Source organism: Ictidomys tridecemlineatus, chromosome 13, assembly GCF_052094955.1.
Source record: "Ictidomys tridecemlineatus isolate mIctTri1 chromosome 13, mIctTri1.hap1, whole genome shotgun sequence".
Classification (NCBI taxonomy): Eukaryota; Metazoa; Chordata; class Mammalia; order Rodentia; family Sciuridae; genus Ictidomys; species Ictidomys tridecemlineatus.
In genome coordinates this window covers 54523507-54543022 of record NC_135489.1, presented here as the reverse complement: position 1 = coordinate 54543022, position 19516 = coordinate 54523507, and the positions used below count along the sequence as shown (strand labels likewise).

The 19516-nt window shown below is 37.9% G+C and overlaps 1 protein-coding gene across 6 annotated transcripts in view; it reads right to left on the bottom strand.

Annotated features, from left to right (window-relative positions):
* The window catches only part of Arhgap28 (Rho GTPase activating protein 28), a 186048-nt gene that overhangs the window by 52108 nt on the left and 114424 nt on the right, over nt 1-19516 (bottom strand). For all 6 annotated transcript variants that reach the window (XM_040275092.2, XM_078030362.1, XM_078030364.1 and 3 more), the window contains exons 3-4: nt 18249-18466; nt 2443-2535 (exon numbers count right to left, since the gene is read on the bottom strand). In XM_040275092.2, the coding sequence (XP_040131026.1) occupies nt 2443-2535; nt 18249-18466 (311 nt within the window). The remainder of the gene's footprint in view (nt 1-2442; nt 2536-18248; nt 18467-19516) is intronic.

The window sequence follows — 19516 nt, the reverse complement described above, 5'->3', positions numbered from 1 at the left end:
TCAACAAACTAACATCTCCACTGAATATTTCATTTATCTTGGCTGAACATAAGGGAAATGTCTTCTTTTAACTATATAAGAAGTGATTTGTAGATGAGGTTTCGGATGCTGGCAGACTGGATTGTAAATCTTTTATAAATGCAGATTTAGGGGCATTTGTGGAAGAGTCAAGGGTCAGCCACATCTAACACATGAATAGACTACTCATTTATTTATTGTAAGTAGTTTACTTCAAAATAAATGTTGACTATAAATAAAATCATAGTCCTTTATGAGAATTCCTTTGAACACTTGTTCAAAGTTCAAAAGTTTTTCTCAATAAACTTATTATCAAGATACTGCCAATATACAATTAAGTGCATATTTAAAACACAATATTTAAACTGACACACAAGTGAAAATTTAAACTGCAATATTTAAGGAGTACACAGCATACAATCTGATAATTTTTGACAAAAATTATAGTCAAGATAATAATAATGAACAAGATCTCTCCTCTCCTCCCCTCCCCTCTTCACCTTCCCCAGATCGCTGGCAATTCACTGAGCTTTCTGTCACTCTACGTTAGTTCCACTTTCTATAATTTTATATATATTGAATATTTTTTGGTCTGGCTTCCTTTACATGGCATGATTATTTTGAGGTCCATCCATGTTAAATGTAGACAGTTCATTGCTTTTTACTGCTGAGTAGTATTCCACTGTGTGGACATACTATAGTTGTTTATCCATGTACCAGTAGGTGGACATCTGGGCTGTTTTCAGTTTGGGGCTTTTACAAATATAACTACATTTAAACAGTCTTTGTATGGATATGTACCACCTGCTGGTGGAAGGGTAAGTACATCCTTAACACTTTAAGAAGCTGCTAAATCATCTTTCAAAGTGGATGAGTCACCTATATTCCCAGCATATAAAAGGTCCATGTGCTGTGAATTCTTGGCACTGCTTAATGAGGTCAGTCTTTTCCATTTGAGCCATTCCACAGGAAATCTAGAGAGATCTCACTATGGCTTTATTTGCATTTCTATGATCATAAATGATAGTACATTTTAGTGAACTTATGGGCCATCTACGTGCTTTCTTTGAAGAGCCTGTTCAAAATCTGTTGCCCATTCTAAAAGGCAAGAAAAGACCTAACAAATGTTGATACTGGAAGACTTAGGGTATGTGCCTGTTTGTTTTTAGAAGTAGATGGTTTCTGAGGTTAATTCAAGGGAACCAAGGGTTGGTTACCAGAAGAGAGCAGATGGTGAAGCACTTTTAGTATCCAAAGGAGTTTTTGTATTTTTTCTGTAAACAAGAGGGATTATAATCTGGGAAACAATGGTAGTTAGCCATATGCCCAACCCTCTCTCTCCTAAAACCTAACAGAAGTAACAAGATGTAGCTAAAAGACAGGAAAGAATAAGCACAGCATCATTCATATAAGTCAGAGAGAGAGAGGTTTCAGAAATAATGTAGATTCTTTCCCCAAATCTACCTCCTGCCTCATTAACACAAGCACAAGGATAAAGCAAATGCAGAAAATTCTGGAAATGATTACACAGTAGTATCTCCTCTAAAGCAGGAAAGAAAATAACTAGAGGTATGAGTAGCCATGGGTAGGTTCAATCTGTGACTACTCTTTCAAACTAAAAGTCACTGCTCAACATCATCTCTGCAGAGAAGAAAGGACCTATTGGGATTTGCCAGTTTGCTTTGTTCTATCTGGAAAGAAGTCAGGAGAGGGGCTAAGAAGATGGGAAAATAAATTACATAAACTCTAGATTGGGAGAGAAAAGATACCTTAGGCTAGGCTACAAGTAGAAATAGATGAGAAAAATTAGTGAGTGAGGGATAAACACAGCAACCTTTCCCCACTGTACTTTAATAGAGGCCTGATCATTGTCCTTGGCTTGTGTGACTTTGCCCTGCTCTGGTTAACCCCAAAGAGAAGTGGCTTTCTGGGGAAGGTGAGGGAATAGGGAAGAGAGAGGAGGACTGGACACTTCAGGTGAAGTGCTGTCCTCATAAGGGGACGGATATCCACCTGCAGCGGGGAACAAAAGAACACCCAGAAACAAGAGAAGAGCCTGTTGCAGCAGGCAGACTTGTAACTCAGTGGTACTAGAACTCCTAAGAGAATTTTTATAAATGAAAGAAAAAAAAAGTAAGGACATTAACTCTATCAAAAAAGAAATGCTTGCAAATCATAGAATTCCTCAGTGTATGTCTATTTTCATAAAATAATGGATTTATTTGTGGATTTACCTATTAAACTTTACCTTATTTGCTGCTGAATATTTTTCTTACAAATTGATCAAAGGTAGACAGATATGTTGAAAGCTGTGGTTGTCCAACCGTCTTAATCACACCACAATTTTCCCAAGGCTTGCATGATTGTCTTGAAGAAATGGCTGCTTCTTTCATGCCTACCCGCAGTTCCCCTTCTATAACTTACCACAGGACCACTCGTTTGGATAACTTCTGGTACCTCTTTTTCTTCCTCAGTGCCACCCAACTGAGCAGTATGGTTGTCACAAGCATCATCTGGCTAATAAAAAAAAAAAAGAAGAAAGAAAGTCGTTTTTATCCAGGCATTTATCTTTCCAAATGTGACAGTGCATTCCATTATGCATTCCACCAGCATTTGTATGTCTCTGTACAGTTGTGTGGAGATAGATAATGACTACCTGTGGTTTGATAATAGCACTTACCCAATTTTCCCATAACCATATTGATTCTCATAAATGCCATGCACTATAACAGAACTGGTCTCAGAAACAAAGGCACTGCCAACTGCCTGCCAAAATCCCCTTTTGTTTAATAACTTATGAATATCATGATTTTGTTCCATGGACAAAAAGACAAGTGTCATCCTGTGATGGCTACATTCAATTAGATAAGAATGAAATTCTACTTGGTAGAGTATCCAACAGTGTTTTCTTATTGGAATGGAAGAATTAAGTTGACTAGTGCTTCTTCCAGGAACATAGACAGGGAACCGAGATGCCCAGACATCCTTTCCTATAAGTAAAAGCTATTAGCCTGTATGCTAAGGGAACAGAATGAAACCATAAAAGAATTGGTAGATCCATTCTACCACAGCCATTCCAGCCTTGACCTTCCTACATCAAACTTCTTATTTTAAAACAAAAGTAAGCCTCTAATTGTCTAATGATTCAGCTCACTGACTAATACCATATGGTTTTAAAAGCAGACTTTATGGCTGTATTTTGCAGTGGTTTATAAATCCACAGCAAAAAATAGTTTCTTTTTTTATTATGAGAGTGAAAATATATTAGAACAAGTACTTTATGAATACATAGGACTGAACTAAATATTTTATTCCCATTCACTGAATATTGGAAAAGCTCTGATTTTCATTATGCAGGAAGTGTATTTAGAAACTAGGTTTCTGATTGTGATGGACTGCACTGCAGGCCTGTGCATGAGCTCTAAGATTTAGGAGCATCTGTAATAGAGGAATTCTTCCCAATAAAATGCAAATATTACATTCCATGGTTGAAGCAACTTTTTGCAAAATTAAACATACTGTATATTACTAAAATCATGATACATGAAACTTTAGAAGGTGCTATTTTTCATCTTGTTTCTCTGTGTTATCTAACTTTCCCCCAAAGTGCACATATTATATAAATAGAAAGGCATCTGTTTTTAGTGGCAAACAATGCTCAAGAGGAAGCAGAAGCCGTTTTGGTCAGAAGACTGAGCACATACCACCTACCCTCCTCCACCCAATCACTCATTATTAAGAAGGTGTGTATTTTGATAAGAACAGGTTCAGAATGGCATTAGAAACAACAAAGTGTTCTAATGACAGATCAGAAATTTTGTTAGAGATACCTGGAAAATCACAAGTAAATAATTTGAAAATTGTGGGGCTATTCTCAGCCTAAAAACAACATAGGACCACATTTCTGGCACGGAGAGGACAGATCCATAGAAAACTATAAACAACAAATAAACAGTTCAAAGTGAAAAATACAAAGGACAAGGATAGGGTAGTTTATTATAAGCGTTTCTCAGGAAATGGCAGGAGAGACCTCTACCTAGCCCCCATGAATAACAGGGAGTAGCTATACATGAATTCAAGAGAAGCACTCTAAACAAAGTGTACTTTTGGGGGAAGAATTCCAGGACAGATGTTCAGACTTGGGACCAAAACAGATCTCAATATCAGGTTGCTCTGAACCTTGATGGTCCAGGGAGAATAAAAGGAAAACATCAACTCTGTGTGGAACAGAAAGAATTCATGAAATTATTCACCCCTCCCTTTAGGCATTCAGGTGTGTGCTTGTGTTATGGTTTGAAAGGGTCCCTCAAAAAAGCATGTGTTGGAAATACAATTTCCAATGTAGCAGTATTAAGAGGTAGAGCTTTAAAGAGTGGAATGGGATACAAAGGCACCTGTGAGAATGGGTTCTTCATTGAAGGATGACTTGTGCCCTCCGACTCTTTGTCTTCTACCTTCAACTGTGGGATGATGGAGCACAAAGGCCCTCCCTAGATGCCAGCCCAACTCCCAAAGTTTGGAGTTTCCCCAGTTTTGGAGAATGGTAAGAAATCAATCTGTGTTGTTGATACATTATCCAGGCTGTGTTATTCTATGATAGAGGAAATGGATTAAGATTGTGTGTGTGTGTGTGTGTGTGTGTCTACTTTTGCATGTGTGCTGTCAAACTAATTCCCATTTATACACTGCACACATACTGTATTGATTTACCCAGGACCCATAGTCAGTGCTTGAAATCAACATTCAGTAAAAGAAATATAGTGTGGTATATATCCTGATAGAAACAGATAGTTGAGAGAAGAAAAGAAAGCTTGTAATGACTTAAATATTGAAAGGCTATTGCAACCATAAATCAGCACTGTAAACAAAAAAAAAAAAGAAAGAAAGAAAGAAAGAAAGAAAGAAATCAATGAAAATGGAGGAGTTCTTGTGGATTAATAGTATGACTGCTGGATTAAAAATATCAAGGGGCTAAGTAATATCCATTCATAGCAAAAAAAAAAAAATAGAAATAGGGACCCAATTTTGTGGACAAAATCTACTAGCACACAGAGAAAAAAAGATATGGAAAAATATAAGAAACAATTTAAGAAATATGTGAGTTTAATCTAGGCAAGTAAAGGAAGAACATAAAAAATGGGAAGAAATAAGAAAAGAAATAAAAGGAGGAGAATGTTCGAAATTGAAAAGAATCATTTTTAAAAACAAAAATACTTGAGTGCTGACCATGAGAAAAAACAAAAACATTTTCTATCTGGATGATATTTCAGGTCTCAGAAACAAAGTTATACCCCAAAAGCTCCCAGAACTCTAAAAAATGAAAGTAGGAAATAAATAAAGGAGTAAAATTTAACTTCTCAACAATAAGGCAAATGGGCTAATATCTAGAAACTTCTACAGGAGCCAAATTTAGGCTCTATGATCTTGATATTCACCAATTTAGGATTTATGGTTTTTGGATCTGAAAATTTAGTATCCAGAGACATTTGCTGCCGGATATGCTCAAAAGTTAGAAGGTAAAGTCTGTTAAAATGTAATAATTTATAATACATGTGATTATGTAATTGATATTTTTATTATTCTCTGTAGTGACTTCATTATCTAGCTAGCCTTCATCATGTCCCTGTATGAAAAACCAAGACAGATTGTCCCTGATATCAATGGGTCCATCACAATTTTTCAACTTCAGGATGGACGTGAAAGATATACATGCTTGGTAGAAACTGTACATTGAGTCTTGAATTTGGATCTTTTCCTGAGCTAATTATATGAAGTCTGAACCTCTCTCAAGGCTGGGCAGGAGTTATCCAGGGCCTGAGGGGAAACTCTCTGAGATAGAGCTCAAGATGGAACTCCTCCCACTTATACCAAAGCTACAGCCAAAAGGTCAGCATGACTAGCTTGTAATGTTCAGGTTAGGTGTAATACGTGAAATTTTTAAAAAAATATTTTTAAGTTGTTGATAGACCTTTATTTATTTATTTACATGTGGTGCTGAGAATTGAACCCAGTGCCTCCCACACGCCCCCAGTCGCAGCCCTACATACCCAGGCCTTATCCATGTTAGGTGAGCATCTTGCCACTGCACTCCACCCCAGCCCTTCAGTGCATTTGTGTGTGTGTGTGTGTGTATGTGTGTGTGTGTGGTGTTGGGGATGGAACCCCCTTTGATTCATTTTTGACTTAATATTTTCAACTTATGATGGTTTTATCAGACCTAGCCCCAGGAGCCCCATCATAAGTCTGGAACATCTCTCCTTGCTTTCTCATCTAGAAACTGACCAGCAGTACAGGGGTGAGGCTGGAATTAAAACTTAAATGCTCTCTTCCATCTCAGTGAGAAGTTTATACTTATATTTGGAACCATGACTAACCTTTCAAAGGTGACCTTCAAGGGTTTAAACAAAAGGAACAGTGAAAGACAACTGGCAGAAGAGTGTGCTGGCAGTAAGAGACTGGGAGGGAAAGGCACGCTGGAGCTTTGCTGCAGTCCTGTGTCAGTGTGGCTACCTTTGGGCCTTTTGGCACTTAATGATTCACTCTCTGAGATGGAGCTCAAGATGGAACTCCTTCACTTACACCAAAGCTACAGCCAAAAGGTCAGCATGACTTGGTAGGGAGGGGTGGACACAGCAGATGAAGGGCAAATGGAGGGTGGGTTAATGTCCCCACCAGACTGATAAAAAATTATTTCATGGACTTTCAGTTCAAAGGCCAGCCGTTCCCCTACTGAGTAACTGAACTACCATGTCTTGCCTTCTAACCATTATTACTGCTTTTGATTGTGCATTAAATTATTTTTTAGGCTAGAACTCAGATCATGTAGGACTTTAATTGTTGAACAAATGAACCATTAATAGCAGTTACAGCATTTGGGGATCCTGATATAACATTGAGGTCATAAACCTACTGTTGATATGAACCATAAAGCAGCTCTGCACTGTTATGCCCAGAATAACTGGTTCTGTTCACCAGTTACTTGGTCAATTAATGATTTGATAACTTTAACTTTGTTTGGGCTGAATTTTATCCTTCAAACATTTGTTTAAGCTCCAAGGTCACTCAACCAAAATTTTTAACCCATAGTTTATTAGCTCTAGTAGAGATTATAAATAAATATATTCTGTGGATTAATTAATTAAGCTCCATAGAGTCTTCTCAACTTATTTTAAAATCCCTACTTCTTCATAGGGAGGTCAATTTCATGATCATAAGTAATAGGATTAAAACCTCAGTCACTCATACAAGTCTGTATCTAAGGAACAAATGATTTTGCCTTTGCAGAGTCAGGATACTGTACCCGTTAAACAGCACTGGGTGGGCAAAGACTCTAATACTTTTAATGCTAGATGTTTTTGGCAAGCAGGCAGGGTTTTTGTTTACTGAGTTCCTTTTACTTTTAAAATATTTCCCTGAGTGCAGACCTGTGTTGGGTTAATAATATAATTAATTAAAAAATCTGGTAATTCAAGTTAAACTTGTACAAATTCTGAATGCAAGGGCCATGTCTTCTCATTGTGCTGCTATTGCCTAGTGTGCTGGGCAATTACTGAGTATTCAGTAAGCACCTGCAATTGCTTCATTCTGATTAACTGACAAAGCTTATTCTGATTTTCAGTTTTTAAGGGAAGCAGAGAAAATAAAAGGCAAATGGAAGAAGTTGTATTCTCACACACCCAGAAATATATTTCTTTCTATTGGGAGCTCTCAGGAAAGTGTTCTTCCCATGGCAGGCCTGAGATGCTGTATTTACAGAGGCCTGTTTGCAAAGTCTTGTCTAGGAACTTGGATTTCAGGAGGTTCACATCATTCCCTAAATGTCAGCACTGGCTCCATGATCCTACACTGTTTGAGCAAACAATACAGTTTGTGCTGATCACCTACCTGCATTCCTCCTGGGAATCTGTAATTTTGCTATATACTAAGCCAAGGCTACATATGTGATTGGATTCCCCAATGAAAATCTGGGGCTCTGGTCGACAGCACTTCACATCATGAAACCATGTTGCCATGGTTTGTTGCTGGAGGAATTAGTCCTGTCTCCTGTGTGATTCCAATGAGAGGACTCTGGGATGCTTATACCTAGTTTCCCAGGACTCTACCTCAGGCACCTTCTCTTTGCTGCTTTTGCATGGTATGACTATATAATGGGTCCTATGAGTTCTAGAAAAATCACTATATCTAGAGTAGTTTTGGGAACACTCAACATAGGAGCAAACAAGGATATAAATATATATGTGATATTTATATCAATACATTTAAAAATTCAGTCTAAGCCAGGACAAGCATTGGTTCATGCCTGCAATCCCAGCTACTAAAGAGGCTGAGGCAGGAGGATTTCAAGTTTAAGACTAGCCTCAGTAATTAGCAGGAATCTCAAAATTAAAAAAAGGCTCATGCTATAGATAGAGTGCCTCTGGGTTCAGTCCATACAAAAAAGAAATCAGTTTATAAGTGTTTTAACAGAAGCACTTATCTATCTATCTCCCCATACATATGTGCATATATGTGTGTGTACATATATATAAACATATATGCATATATACACACATATACATAATTACCCACATTGTTATCTTCTATTTCAAATGCTCAGATCTAAAAGTGGTGGTAAGAAATGCATTTTCCAGCCTCTCTGCTGTCTGTTATCCAGTTAGAAAACTGACTCTTAAAGAAAAATATAAAACATACCCTTCTGATGTAGAAATTCCTCTCCAATATCATACTGAGAGAGAGGAAAATCTAAAAATCCACCATTTTGTTCTCTTTAGTTTGAAAGAAAGTAAAGGATGCACATGAGGATGAAAAGAGGAGAAATAAAACAAGCCCTGGCTAAGGAGAGTCATGACAGTGGGAGTCTAGGCATGGAGGTTCCATACTATTCACTGCCTTGACATCTGGTAAAACCTGGAGGCCATGAATGGCTCCACAACAAGTTCTTCTCCCTGCTCTGCTTCTGCAGGCAAGGTCCCCTCCCTGTCAACTCTCCTAATCCAGGGGACCAGACAGAATTCCTATTTATTCCTGAGTAGTGGTTTCCAGTTCCCTGATAGCCTGTGGAATTCTTTCCACAAACCAATCACTTACTCCTATGGGAACCTGGGGCACCACACCCCTTGATTCTACAAAGCCTGCAGTCTCTAGTTGGTCATTTTTTAAGAGCATCCCACAAGCGGCCCTTTGTGGTATGTACTGTCTCCTCCACTGGGATGTGAATATCTGTGATTAATAAACTGCTGTTGACTTCATGTGTCCAATATAGTATGCAGGGTGTTCAGCTAGCCTCATAAGCGTAGTGTGGGAATATCCTTCTCATCAGTGGGGCAAAGAAGAAAATAATCAAAACAAGGGACAGAGGGAGGTGCAGTAGCAGAACCACAGAATCCAGTATGTGGATGACTCCAGCAGTGTCTATTCTCACTTGCCCCTCCTCTGGCTTTCCTGGAATGAAGAAAGCAGAGAGGAGCAAATACCCCAGGTCAAGTGTTCTGATTGGACACAAGAAGTTTAAGCACCCCTCTACTGTGGAAATAATCCAAAACCAGAGGACACCTGCTACCATTTTCACAGAAAACATAAAGGCCTCTAGAACTAATATTCTCATGAGAAATATTTTTTAAAAATTAGAAAAAAATTAAGAGATGAAATATGCAAAACAGAATTGCTCAGGGCACCAGTGCCTCTGCTTCCCCTCCAGACCTCAGCCTGTAATAGAAGAGAAGCCAGGACACTAACTGGCTACATTCAAACCACTCAGCAGAATCCTAGGAGGACCTTTGGCCAGCTTGCATTGTGACAACTGTAAGATCCAGATATATTGTCTCGTAAAATTTAATGTAATGAAAATAAATCATTTAGAAACTAAACATGATCACATCCTCACTGAGTTAATGGGGTAGAGGGATTATTCTTGGAGTAGTTTTTTATACTGTTGCATCCCTCTTCCTCTGACAAAAGGGAAAGAAAGAATACATGGAGCCAAAGAGAAGGAAACAAGCTGAAGTATAAGGAAGGAAAGGCTTTCACTGCAACTTGTCTGGTGCCGTCTATCCAAGAGGAGGTAGATGTTGGCCCACCATGTTTTCCATGGCTCTGACCCACAGTGCACAAACTCAAAAAGAGGACCAAAATGAATTTAGCTCATAAAAGTAAAAACCTTCTATTGAAGGTTTTACTTCAATATATATATAACTGCTTTATAGGCAGTTTGAACTCAGATGAGCATTTCTTGAAACTGTACTAAGATGGACATTTATGGTTCAGATAAGAGGTTCCCCCAAAAGCTCTCATGCTAGATGATACAGGAATGTTCAGGGGTGAAATGGTTGGACTTTGTGGAAGTTGTAACCTAAGCAGTATGTTAATCCACTGGTATGATTTAACTGGGTGGTAACTGAGCAGGTGGGGTGTGGCTAGATGAAGTGGGTCACTGGGGACGTGACTTTAGGGTTTTATATTTTGTCCCTGGACGAGGATCTCTCTCTTCTTCCTGGCTGGCATGAACTGTGAGCAGCTTTCCTCCACCATGGCCTTTCACCATAATTTTCTGCCTCACCTAGAGCCGAGAGCTATGGAGTCAGCCAGCCAAGGACTGAAACTCTGATACTGTGAGCCAACATAAACTTTTCTTCCTTTAAGTTATTCGAGTCAGGTCTTTTGGTCACAGCAATACAAAGCTAACTAAAACTAAGTGGTAGGCGAAGGGTGAAACTTAAAGGTAAAGCACATGCTTAGCATGCATGAGGCCCTGGGTCTAGCCTGGCACCAGAACAACCCAACAAACAAAAGACACATAAAATGAACATGGTGGGTTCTAATGAAATCATATTTACTGTCTATGCTTGATAATACATTTTCCAAATTATTGATACACATTTAAGATGATCCATCACTGTTTCCCAAAAGATATTTGTACTTAAAATGACATAGCACTGCTTCCCACAAGATATTAACATTTAGAAAATAAATGAAATGATAAAATATGTCTTATGATAAGAATTAAATTAATATTGAAAAATACATGGAAAGCAGCAAAAGATTTTCTATTATGAGCTCATTTAGAGAACAAAAGTGGAGCTAACAGCCTCCTCTATGTTTTGGCCTCTGGCTGTGGCTATAATCACCGCTGTTGTCATTTTGTTATTGAAGGTAGAGGTAGTGTATATAGTTACTTGTGGATTTAACTACTTAATTATTCATGCCTGAGTTTAAAAGCCTCTTTCTCATCATTGTTTCCAGGTAAATATGCATTTTCCATCCCAAGTTTTCCTGACTGCCTTGAAATAATTACTTTTCCTAACCTCCTTACACTTAATATTGGTTGACAAATAGCTAAATGCAATGCACACTGCATAGGCAGTAATAGCTATGACGATCTCAATTCCCCTCACTTTATCTTACCAGTTGGCTATTTCCGTAGGGGATTATTGATAGCCCTTCCTCATCCAGGGTTGCATACAAAGGAGGAGTTGGGATACAACAAATATCACTTGGCTGTTAAGAAAAATGAAAGTTCATTTTATTCAGAAATAGTCTCCTAAGTTCAAATATGCAATTAATCACATATTATGCACAACATATGTACATTCATACAGATTTTTGGAGATCACCATAGCTGTGTGACGGCCTATGCACTGATCATTGCATTTACCATTTGTCAGCCAATACTGAGAGCTCTCTAAATGTCAGGGACATAAGGAACCCTGTTCTCTGTACAAGATACTGTTAACTGTGGAGATCAAATCCATCCTGCTATCTTCCTTAACAGTATTCTGATTTTGTTTCAGGAAGTTATGTGTCCAACTAAAACAAAAAAACCCAATATTTCACATACTCCTCTGTAGCTAAAGATCATGTAGTTCTAAACAATAACAGGTAACTGGAATTCTACTGAGTGGTATTTCCAGGAAAGAAGTTGCTATGGTTTAGGTATGAGGTGGATCCCCAAGGTTCCTGTGTTAACTCAGGATCTCTGAGAGCTGTAACCTAATCAGTCCATCCTAGTTCAAATGGACTAACTAGATAGTAACTATAAACAGGTAGGGCATGGCTGGAGGAGGTGGGTCACTGGGATTGTGTCCTAGAAAAGTTGTTGTTCTTGTGGCTCCTTCCCTTTCCTCTGATTTGTTGCTACCACCAACAGAACAGAAGTCTTCCACCATGCCCTTCTGCCATGATGCTCCACCTCACCTTGGGCCCAAAGCAATAAAGTTGGTCCATCATGGACTGAAATTGTGAATCAAAATAAACATTTCCTCTTCTAAGCTCTTCTTGTCAGGTACTTTGATCACAGTACTAAAAAAAAAAAAAAAGCTAATATATGAGGTCAGAGGGATGGAATCCATTGGTATAATTTCCAGAAACTGCCAAGAACATGCATATGTCTGGAGTGGCCCACCTAACTTGTAAGCAAAATGATGAAGGTTGCATGCAAAAGACAAAATAGGAAGATGGAAAGAAGCTGGTTCATGTTAAGAAATATGACAATCTACCTTCAGCTTATTCTTGACATAGAAAAGCAATTCCCTATTTGTATGATTCACGATTTCTTGGGTTTTCTGTCCCATGCAGTCAATATCAATGTAAGAGATATGATCATATTTTTATGCATATTATATGACTATATAGTCAATATAGATAGTTCTACCTTTAGATAGTTGCTTATTTATTATGAAATTAGATACAAATGAGGTTGACTATATTTCCCAATTGAATGTGTTACTGAAAGGAACATTTAATCACACCCTCTGAATAATAGAAAATGCATTTGGGTCTGCTCATGATGAATAGGACTGTAGACCATGTGTTATGTATCCAGAGATTGATTAAGCATTTTTTATTAAATATACAATGGCTCTAATAAAACAAGGGTTAAACATTCTAGTCCCTCGTTGTAAGCACTCCATTGAAAAATTAAATGTATTGGATATTTAACAAAATCAGAAAATTTATTTAGACTCCCAGAAATTGTTATGCTTTCTGTTTCCAGTAAAGTTATGTATTACTTTCATGATAAGAGGAAAAAACCTAGACTTACTCTTTGAAAAGAATAAATACTATTGCAAAACCAGTACAAGAAAATTGGACCAAGACAGCAAAATGCACATACTACTTTCTCCTTTCTTTGCAAATCACTCTTAAGTGTCAAAAGAGATATCTTTTTAAAAGAGTATATCTAAAGACCACTCAACATTTCCATTAGTAGAACAGAAATTGTTGGAAATTCCTGGAAGATAAAATGCAGGCAAGAATGATTTGATCAAGGCAGAAGATAACTCAGCCTGAAAAAAAAGGCACAAGAGGAAAATGAGTAGAAAGTAAATGCTTATTCAGAGAAAGCTCATATCTAATAGGAAATAAAAATAACAGAGAGGCACCTCCAACTTAGAAAATGACCAAAGGAACTGAAAAAACGGTTTTCCTTCTTGGAACACTGATGGTGAATTCTTAGTGACACAATGACTGCCTTCATTGTTGGTGGAGGCTGTCCTGGTAAGGGTGTGGTAGTGGAGAACAAAAGGAAGACTGAATTACACTTCACTGGATTTCTAAAAGGATAAGGACAGGAATATATAAAGGGAAGTTGGTTTATTTATTCCTGAAAAGGAAATAAATGGCAGTTCTTGGGGACTTTTGTTACTTTGGCATTGATGCCATATTATGTCTTAAAGTGAAGTGTGATAACCGATAGATCTCACCACTCACATGGACCCTGAATTCTACTCACAGGAGCGTTCATGGAGAAAAGGGGTCTACACAACTGCATAGAAAGCATGCAGTCTTATCTACACAAACGGAGCAAACAATCTAGTCCTCCATTAAGAAAGACATTTACGCTGGGCAAGGTGGCTCACACCTGTAACCCCAGTGGCTCAGAGGCTGACCCAGGAGGATTGCAAGTTCAAAGCCAGCCTCAGCAATTTAGCAAGGCCCTAAGCAACTCAGTGAAACCCTATTTCTAAATAAAATACAAAAAATAGGATCAGGGATGTGGCTCAGTGGTTAAATGCACCTGAGTTCAATCCCCAGTTCCCACCCGCCCCCTCAAAAAGAAAGACATCAGCACCCATAGATCAAAATCAATTAAACAATGGCAATAAGAAATACATGCTGCTAAAGATAAATGCATCACTCTGAAGGAAACAGATACTTCAAGGAAAGGGAGAGAACTTTAGAATTAAAGGTTTAGTTATTAATACCTTCAGAATGCTAGGAGACTATTGTAGCCAAGAAAGAGAAACAGATTGCTGTAATAAAAGGGGAATCAGGAGAAAGAAGGAACTTCAGTAAATTGGAAATATGACTGTTGCATTTTTTTAAAAATTAATGAAAATCACAAGTTAATATAACCATAGCCAAATTACTAACATAATAAATGAAGTTGAAGAGATATCCAAGAATGAAGAACAAACCTGGGAAAATTTAGGAAATAAAAGAGAACAATTAAGACACACAAAATTCCACTCAATCGATGCAAAATAAGGATATCAGAAGGAGATCACAGAGAAAGTAAAATGAGTAAATACTTGTTTTAAATGTTTTAGACAAAAATATATAGAACCTAAGGGCTGGGGTTATAGCTCAGTTGGTAGAATATTTGCCTTGCATGTGTAAGGCACTGGGTTTGATCCTCAGCACCACATAAAAACAAATAAATAAAAAAGATATTGTGTCTGTCTACAACAAAAACAATTTTTTTAAAAAAGTATATAGAATCTAAAGAAGGAATCAGTTCTCAAATTGAAAGGGCACATTCCAGTACTGATTAGGATGATTTTTTTAAAGGTAAAACTGGTAATATTTCAAGATTCTAATAGTAAAAATAAAATTCAAAAAGTTTCCACTCCATTAAAAGACTGAGACATTGTTCTTTGCCATAGTGATCATGCATGAGAGAAGATTATAGAAAGTATCTTTGAAATTCTGAAGGAAAGTGATTTTGAGAATGGAATTCTATGAGTAAAAAAATTAATAACTAGAGTAATCTATATATCTATTTTTCAAATTATTAAATTTATATGCTCACTGGGTCAAATTTACATATGTAAAATTAATGCAAAGTCTTATCATTCTTCACTAAGAAAGTGAAATGGGAAAATTTAGTTATATTCAATTAATGTAGGTAAATGATTCCATAGTAAGGCCATAAAGAGTAGGAAGGGGAGAGGAAGAGAAAGGAGAGGAGGAAGGCAGAGGAAGGAGATCTGGACAGAGACACAGGAAAGAGGAAGGAAGGTGGAATTGTCATTTATGCTTCAATTTCAAATAGAAAACTGAAAAGGCTGAGGTCAACACTTAGAAACATCCAACTTTTTTTTTACTTGCAGAAACACATGCTGAAATTTTTAGGGGGAAAAAAAAGCAAATCTGCAAAGATGTTATTTAGACCTTATATATTAGAATTACACAACTTTTTTCCCACAAAGACTAGGTTTATATGGATTTTCACAGTTTTAACAAGAAAAGATCTGAATTGTTTTAAGCAGTCTAGACAATGTCAGGCATTTACTGATTCTCATTTCTCTGATTCCCCCATTTTCAAGTACAGCACAAGAATTCTCTACTCCCTGGAATGGATAATATATGGTCTTTCCTCTGTCTTCAATGCCTGCCCCTCCCCCTTGCTGCCCTCCATCTTAGTTACCATTCTCAATTCATTCTAGACCTGGGGCTTCAATAACAAGAGAGAAAGGAAAGCAAACCCAAGAGCGAGCCCTGGGGCCATCCTCCCCTCCACAGATACATCAACTAGACCCTTTCTGTCCTTCCCAGAGTTGATGCTGAACAGTAGGTGGCCCATATGTATATCAGAGAAGGAAGACTCATTTCTTTAGACACTCTGGATCCAATGAGCAATTTCCCTTTTTATCTTTCTCTTCATGGAGGGTTAAAGTAAATGAAGAGGGAGGTACAAAATAAAGGAACTCTGTTACTAGAAGTCCAGAGAAAGTAAATGAATAAATACTTGTTCTAAAAGTTTTAGACAAAAGTATATAGAACCTAGGGGCTGGGGTTTATAGCTCAGTCTTAGGAAACCTAAAAAGGGTAGTTACACATTTCCTAAGCAACTGGAGGATTTAGGAGAAATCTGCAGACCTTTTTCTATTTCATAGTTTGCTAGAGTAGAGCCAAAACTTTAGTCTGAAGTAGCTGGAAACAGATGTGAGAAAGAAAACATGTAAACAAAGTGTATAGGACCCTCACAACTATGATCCTGAAAGTAACTAAAAAAATGACCCAGGGAATTTTAAACATTCAGACAAACCTTTTTTTTTTCTTTTATAGGCATCTTGGCCAGACACCTGTATTTCAAGTCTTGGCCTCAAGTTGTAGAATCCATCTTTACTCAATTACAGACATAGAAAAATCCCACCATCCAGACAGACATGGGTTTCAACTAAGTTGAACGTTCGGATATCACAGAACCTAGAATGCACTTACTTCAAGGTGTATCTGCTATCACAATAGACAGAAGATTCTAGAACTGTGCTGTTAAATACATAAGCTACAAGCCACAGGTGACTGTTTAGATTTAAATCAGTTAAGATTAGAAAAACATAAAAATTCAGTTCCTTCTTTACTCTAGCCACATTTCAGTTGCCAGTTGCCACACAGGACTGGATAGAGAGATTATTTCTATCAATATAGAAAGTCTAAAGGGTAGTATTATTCTAAGACACAATTACCACAAATGGAAAGGTCAACTATGCAGATGTGAGCTTCCCTGGCAACTATCCTTGATGATTAATATATGTAAGTGAGAAGATGACTTACAGACAACCTAAAGTCATTCAAATTGGTGACTAAGTCTTCAAGCATGATTTCCACCAAAGATCCTTGAAGTTTTAATTCATGTCATTATTGATATTAAAACGAAACAGATGAGAAACCTAAGTCAGAATGATTAACTAAACTGCCCTAGGCAACTTTTCTGTCACTGCAGAAGAATATCAAATTTCCTTTTTTCTATATACTAATTACCTCAAATGTTCCAAGAATCTTATCTGCATAGAACCTAATATAGGACCTTATACAGAGCATGTATTAATAAAGTATTTGTTAAATCAATGAAGCAATTACTGTGCCGCAGTCTGGTTGGGCACAAAATAACCCAGCTGCCACACAGCCTTGTAGGTTCAAAACAGGAACTCCTTTTTTCTCCGCACTCCCTCAAAAGCCACGCATGGCCTTCTCCTGGGCCACACCACACACCAACCGGAAATCCCTCCTCAGGAAATCCCCCCTCCCGCACTTCCCCAACCAATGGGAACTCCAAAGTAGTAGGCCTAGGTGGACAGCAGGGATCTAATATACAATTGAATACACAGCTTAACATAATCATTATCATCTCAATGGCTTGCTGGGTCACCTCTCAACCACTGTTCTGGCAAAAATGCCATTCATCATTCCGACTATGGCTCTCAGCATTACTGCAATATAACACTGCAGTGGTGCAATGAATGAATTAAATAATTGTAAGACAAAATTAGCGGGAGGAGAAAAATGACAGACTAGGAAGCAAAATCATAGCCTTGAAACTTCTAAGGGTAAGTTGGAATTTCAGTCATTTCTCATAAAAACATGGGACGCTTCCTTTTTATGGTGTACTGAATCAATCTCTTGCCCACTTAACTAGTGCTGTTATCTTTCACTTTAATTTTTTTTTTGTTGTAGATGGATACAATACCCTTATTCTATTTATTTATATTTTTTATGTGGTACTGAGGATTGAACCCAGTGCCTCACATGTGCTAGGCAAGTGCTCTACCACTGAGCCCCAACCCCAGCCCCATCTTTCACTTTTTAGCCATGTTAATTTTTCTGAACATACAGTCTACTCTACCGTCTTCCCCCCACTTCCGTGTAAAATAACCCACTCACTTTCTCACAAAGTCTGACCACAGAATTCTCATTCAGTGCTTAGTAAGTAAGTAAGGCACTGTGTATCCATACATAAATAGCCACTTCATTACCAAAGAAGTTACTTTCAAACTTCAACTCAGAAGAAAATAAATTTGGTTTGGAGGGAGAATGAAGTTATGGGAAATGAGGAATGATCATTCAAGTTCAAATTTATAAAATGCTGCATTATGGTGTCTGTATTAGTTTTCTCTGATAACTGATATGGAACCAGCCTTTTCTGATATTTTTTCTATTCTTACCATCCCTTCTTGCCGCCCATCCCCCCTCAAAATCTAAGTAACACTTTTTAAGCCATATTCATTACTTACAGGAGATTCACTAACTCCAAAGATGTCTCTGACATCCCTGACAGACTGCTTATTCTTTTTTCTCAGGGTTTGAGTATAGGTATTATATCTCTTTTTCACTGCAGCCGCTTGGGTTCGAGTCAATGTAGAGAGCAGGGCTTTCCCATCTTCCTCTTCATTGCCTGAGATCAAAGTTGATAAACCCACATCTTGCAGCCACTCAGCTTCAAGTTCTCCTTCTGTAACACAACATGACCAAGAGGAGATTAGGACCTTTTCCATATGTGTGTTAACTATAGGTCTGTGGACATAAGACAATAAGAAATAAGTAAGTAATATGAGATGTCTCATTTTTTACAGTAATTATGGGAAAGGATTATAAGAATAAATGAAAAGTATTAATTTTAAAATGCAATAGAAAGTCCAATTATAAAATATTGTCTAGTAGAGCAAAGTTGACTGGCCAATTTAGAAAGATAATTTTCCTTGCCAGAGGGTTAAACATAAGCCATAGGTTAACTGCCAATTTCAAAAATATGATAAAATATAACTATTAAGACTAAAACAATAACAGAAAAAGTATGGCTTAGTGGAGCACAAAGGGTTTGTAAATCACTCAAATCCAAGGACAAATCCTAGTACTGCCATTGATTTTAGTAAATTGCTGAAATACCTCCAGCAGTGTCCCCTGAGTAAAATGGGTGTAGTGATTGATGTTGCCTTGGAATTCATTTTCATGGGCTTAACTTCTTCATGCCACAAGCAGGGCTCAGTCACCTTGGACAGTTTCCAGTTTTCCACCTCTTCCCAATTCCTCCAGATACCTGCCTTGTACAACTTTTTCCTGGTTACCACCTGCCTATTGGATAACAAGTTGCAACCTACTTGACTGGCCCTGCTGGCCTTACCCCGCTCATGGCCTTTCAGTGACAACCTTTCAGTCACAGCCTCAATCCATGTTGCTCTGTGCTTGCTTTTCTCAGTCTACCAATAGAACTCTCCCTCGAACATTCTACTTGGGTGACACCCTGGACTCCAATAAGGGCTTCAGCCCCCTGGTACCATGCTCCTTCGTTCTTGCTCCTCCTTCACTGGCTGAATGTATGGCTCCTGGATGACTTCCCCTCTTCCTTTTGTCCCTGTCAGGCGTAGCCCTCTCCTCTCTAGGACCTGTAGTAATACACTGCTTCTGTTACTTTATGTGTCTTGAGTTGCCTCTTCTGATCTCATCTGACCAACACATGCAAACCTAATTTCCTTCCCAGGCAGGGGTCTCCTGAAATGGCTAT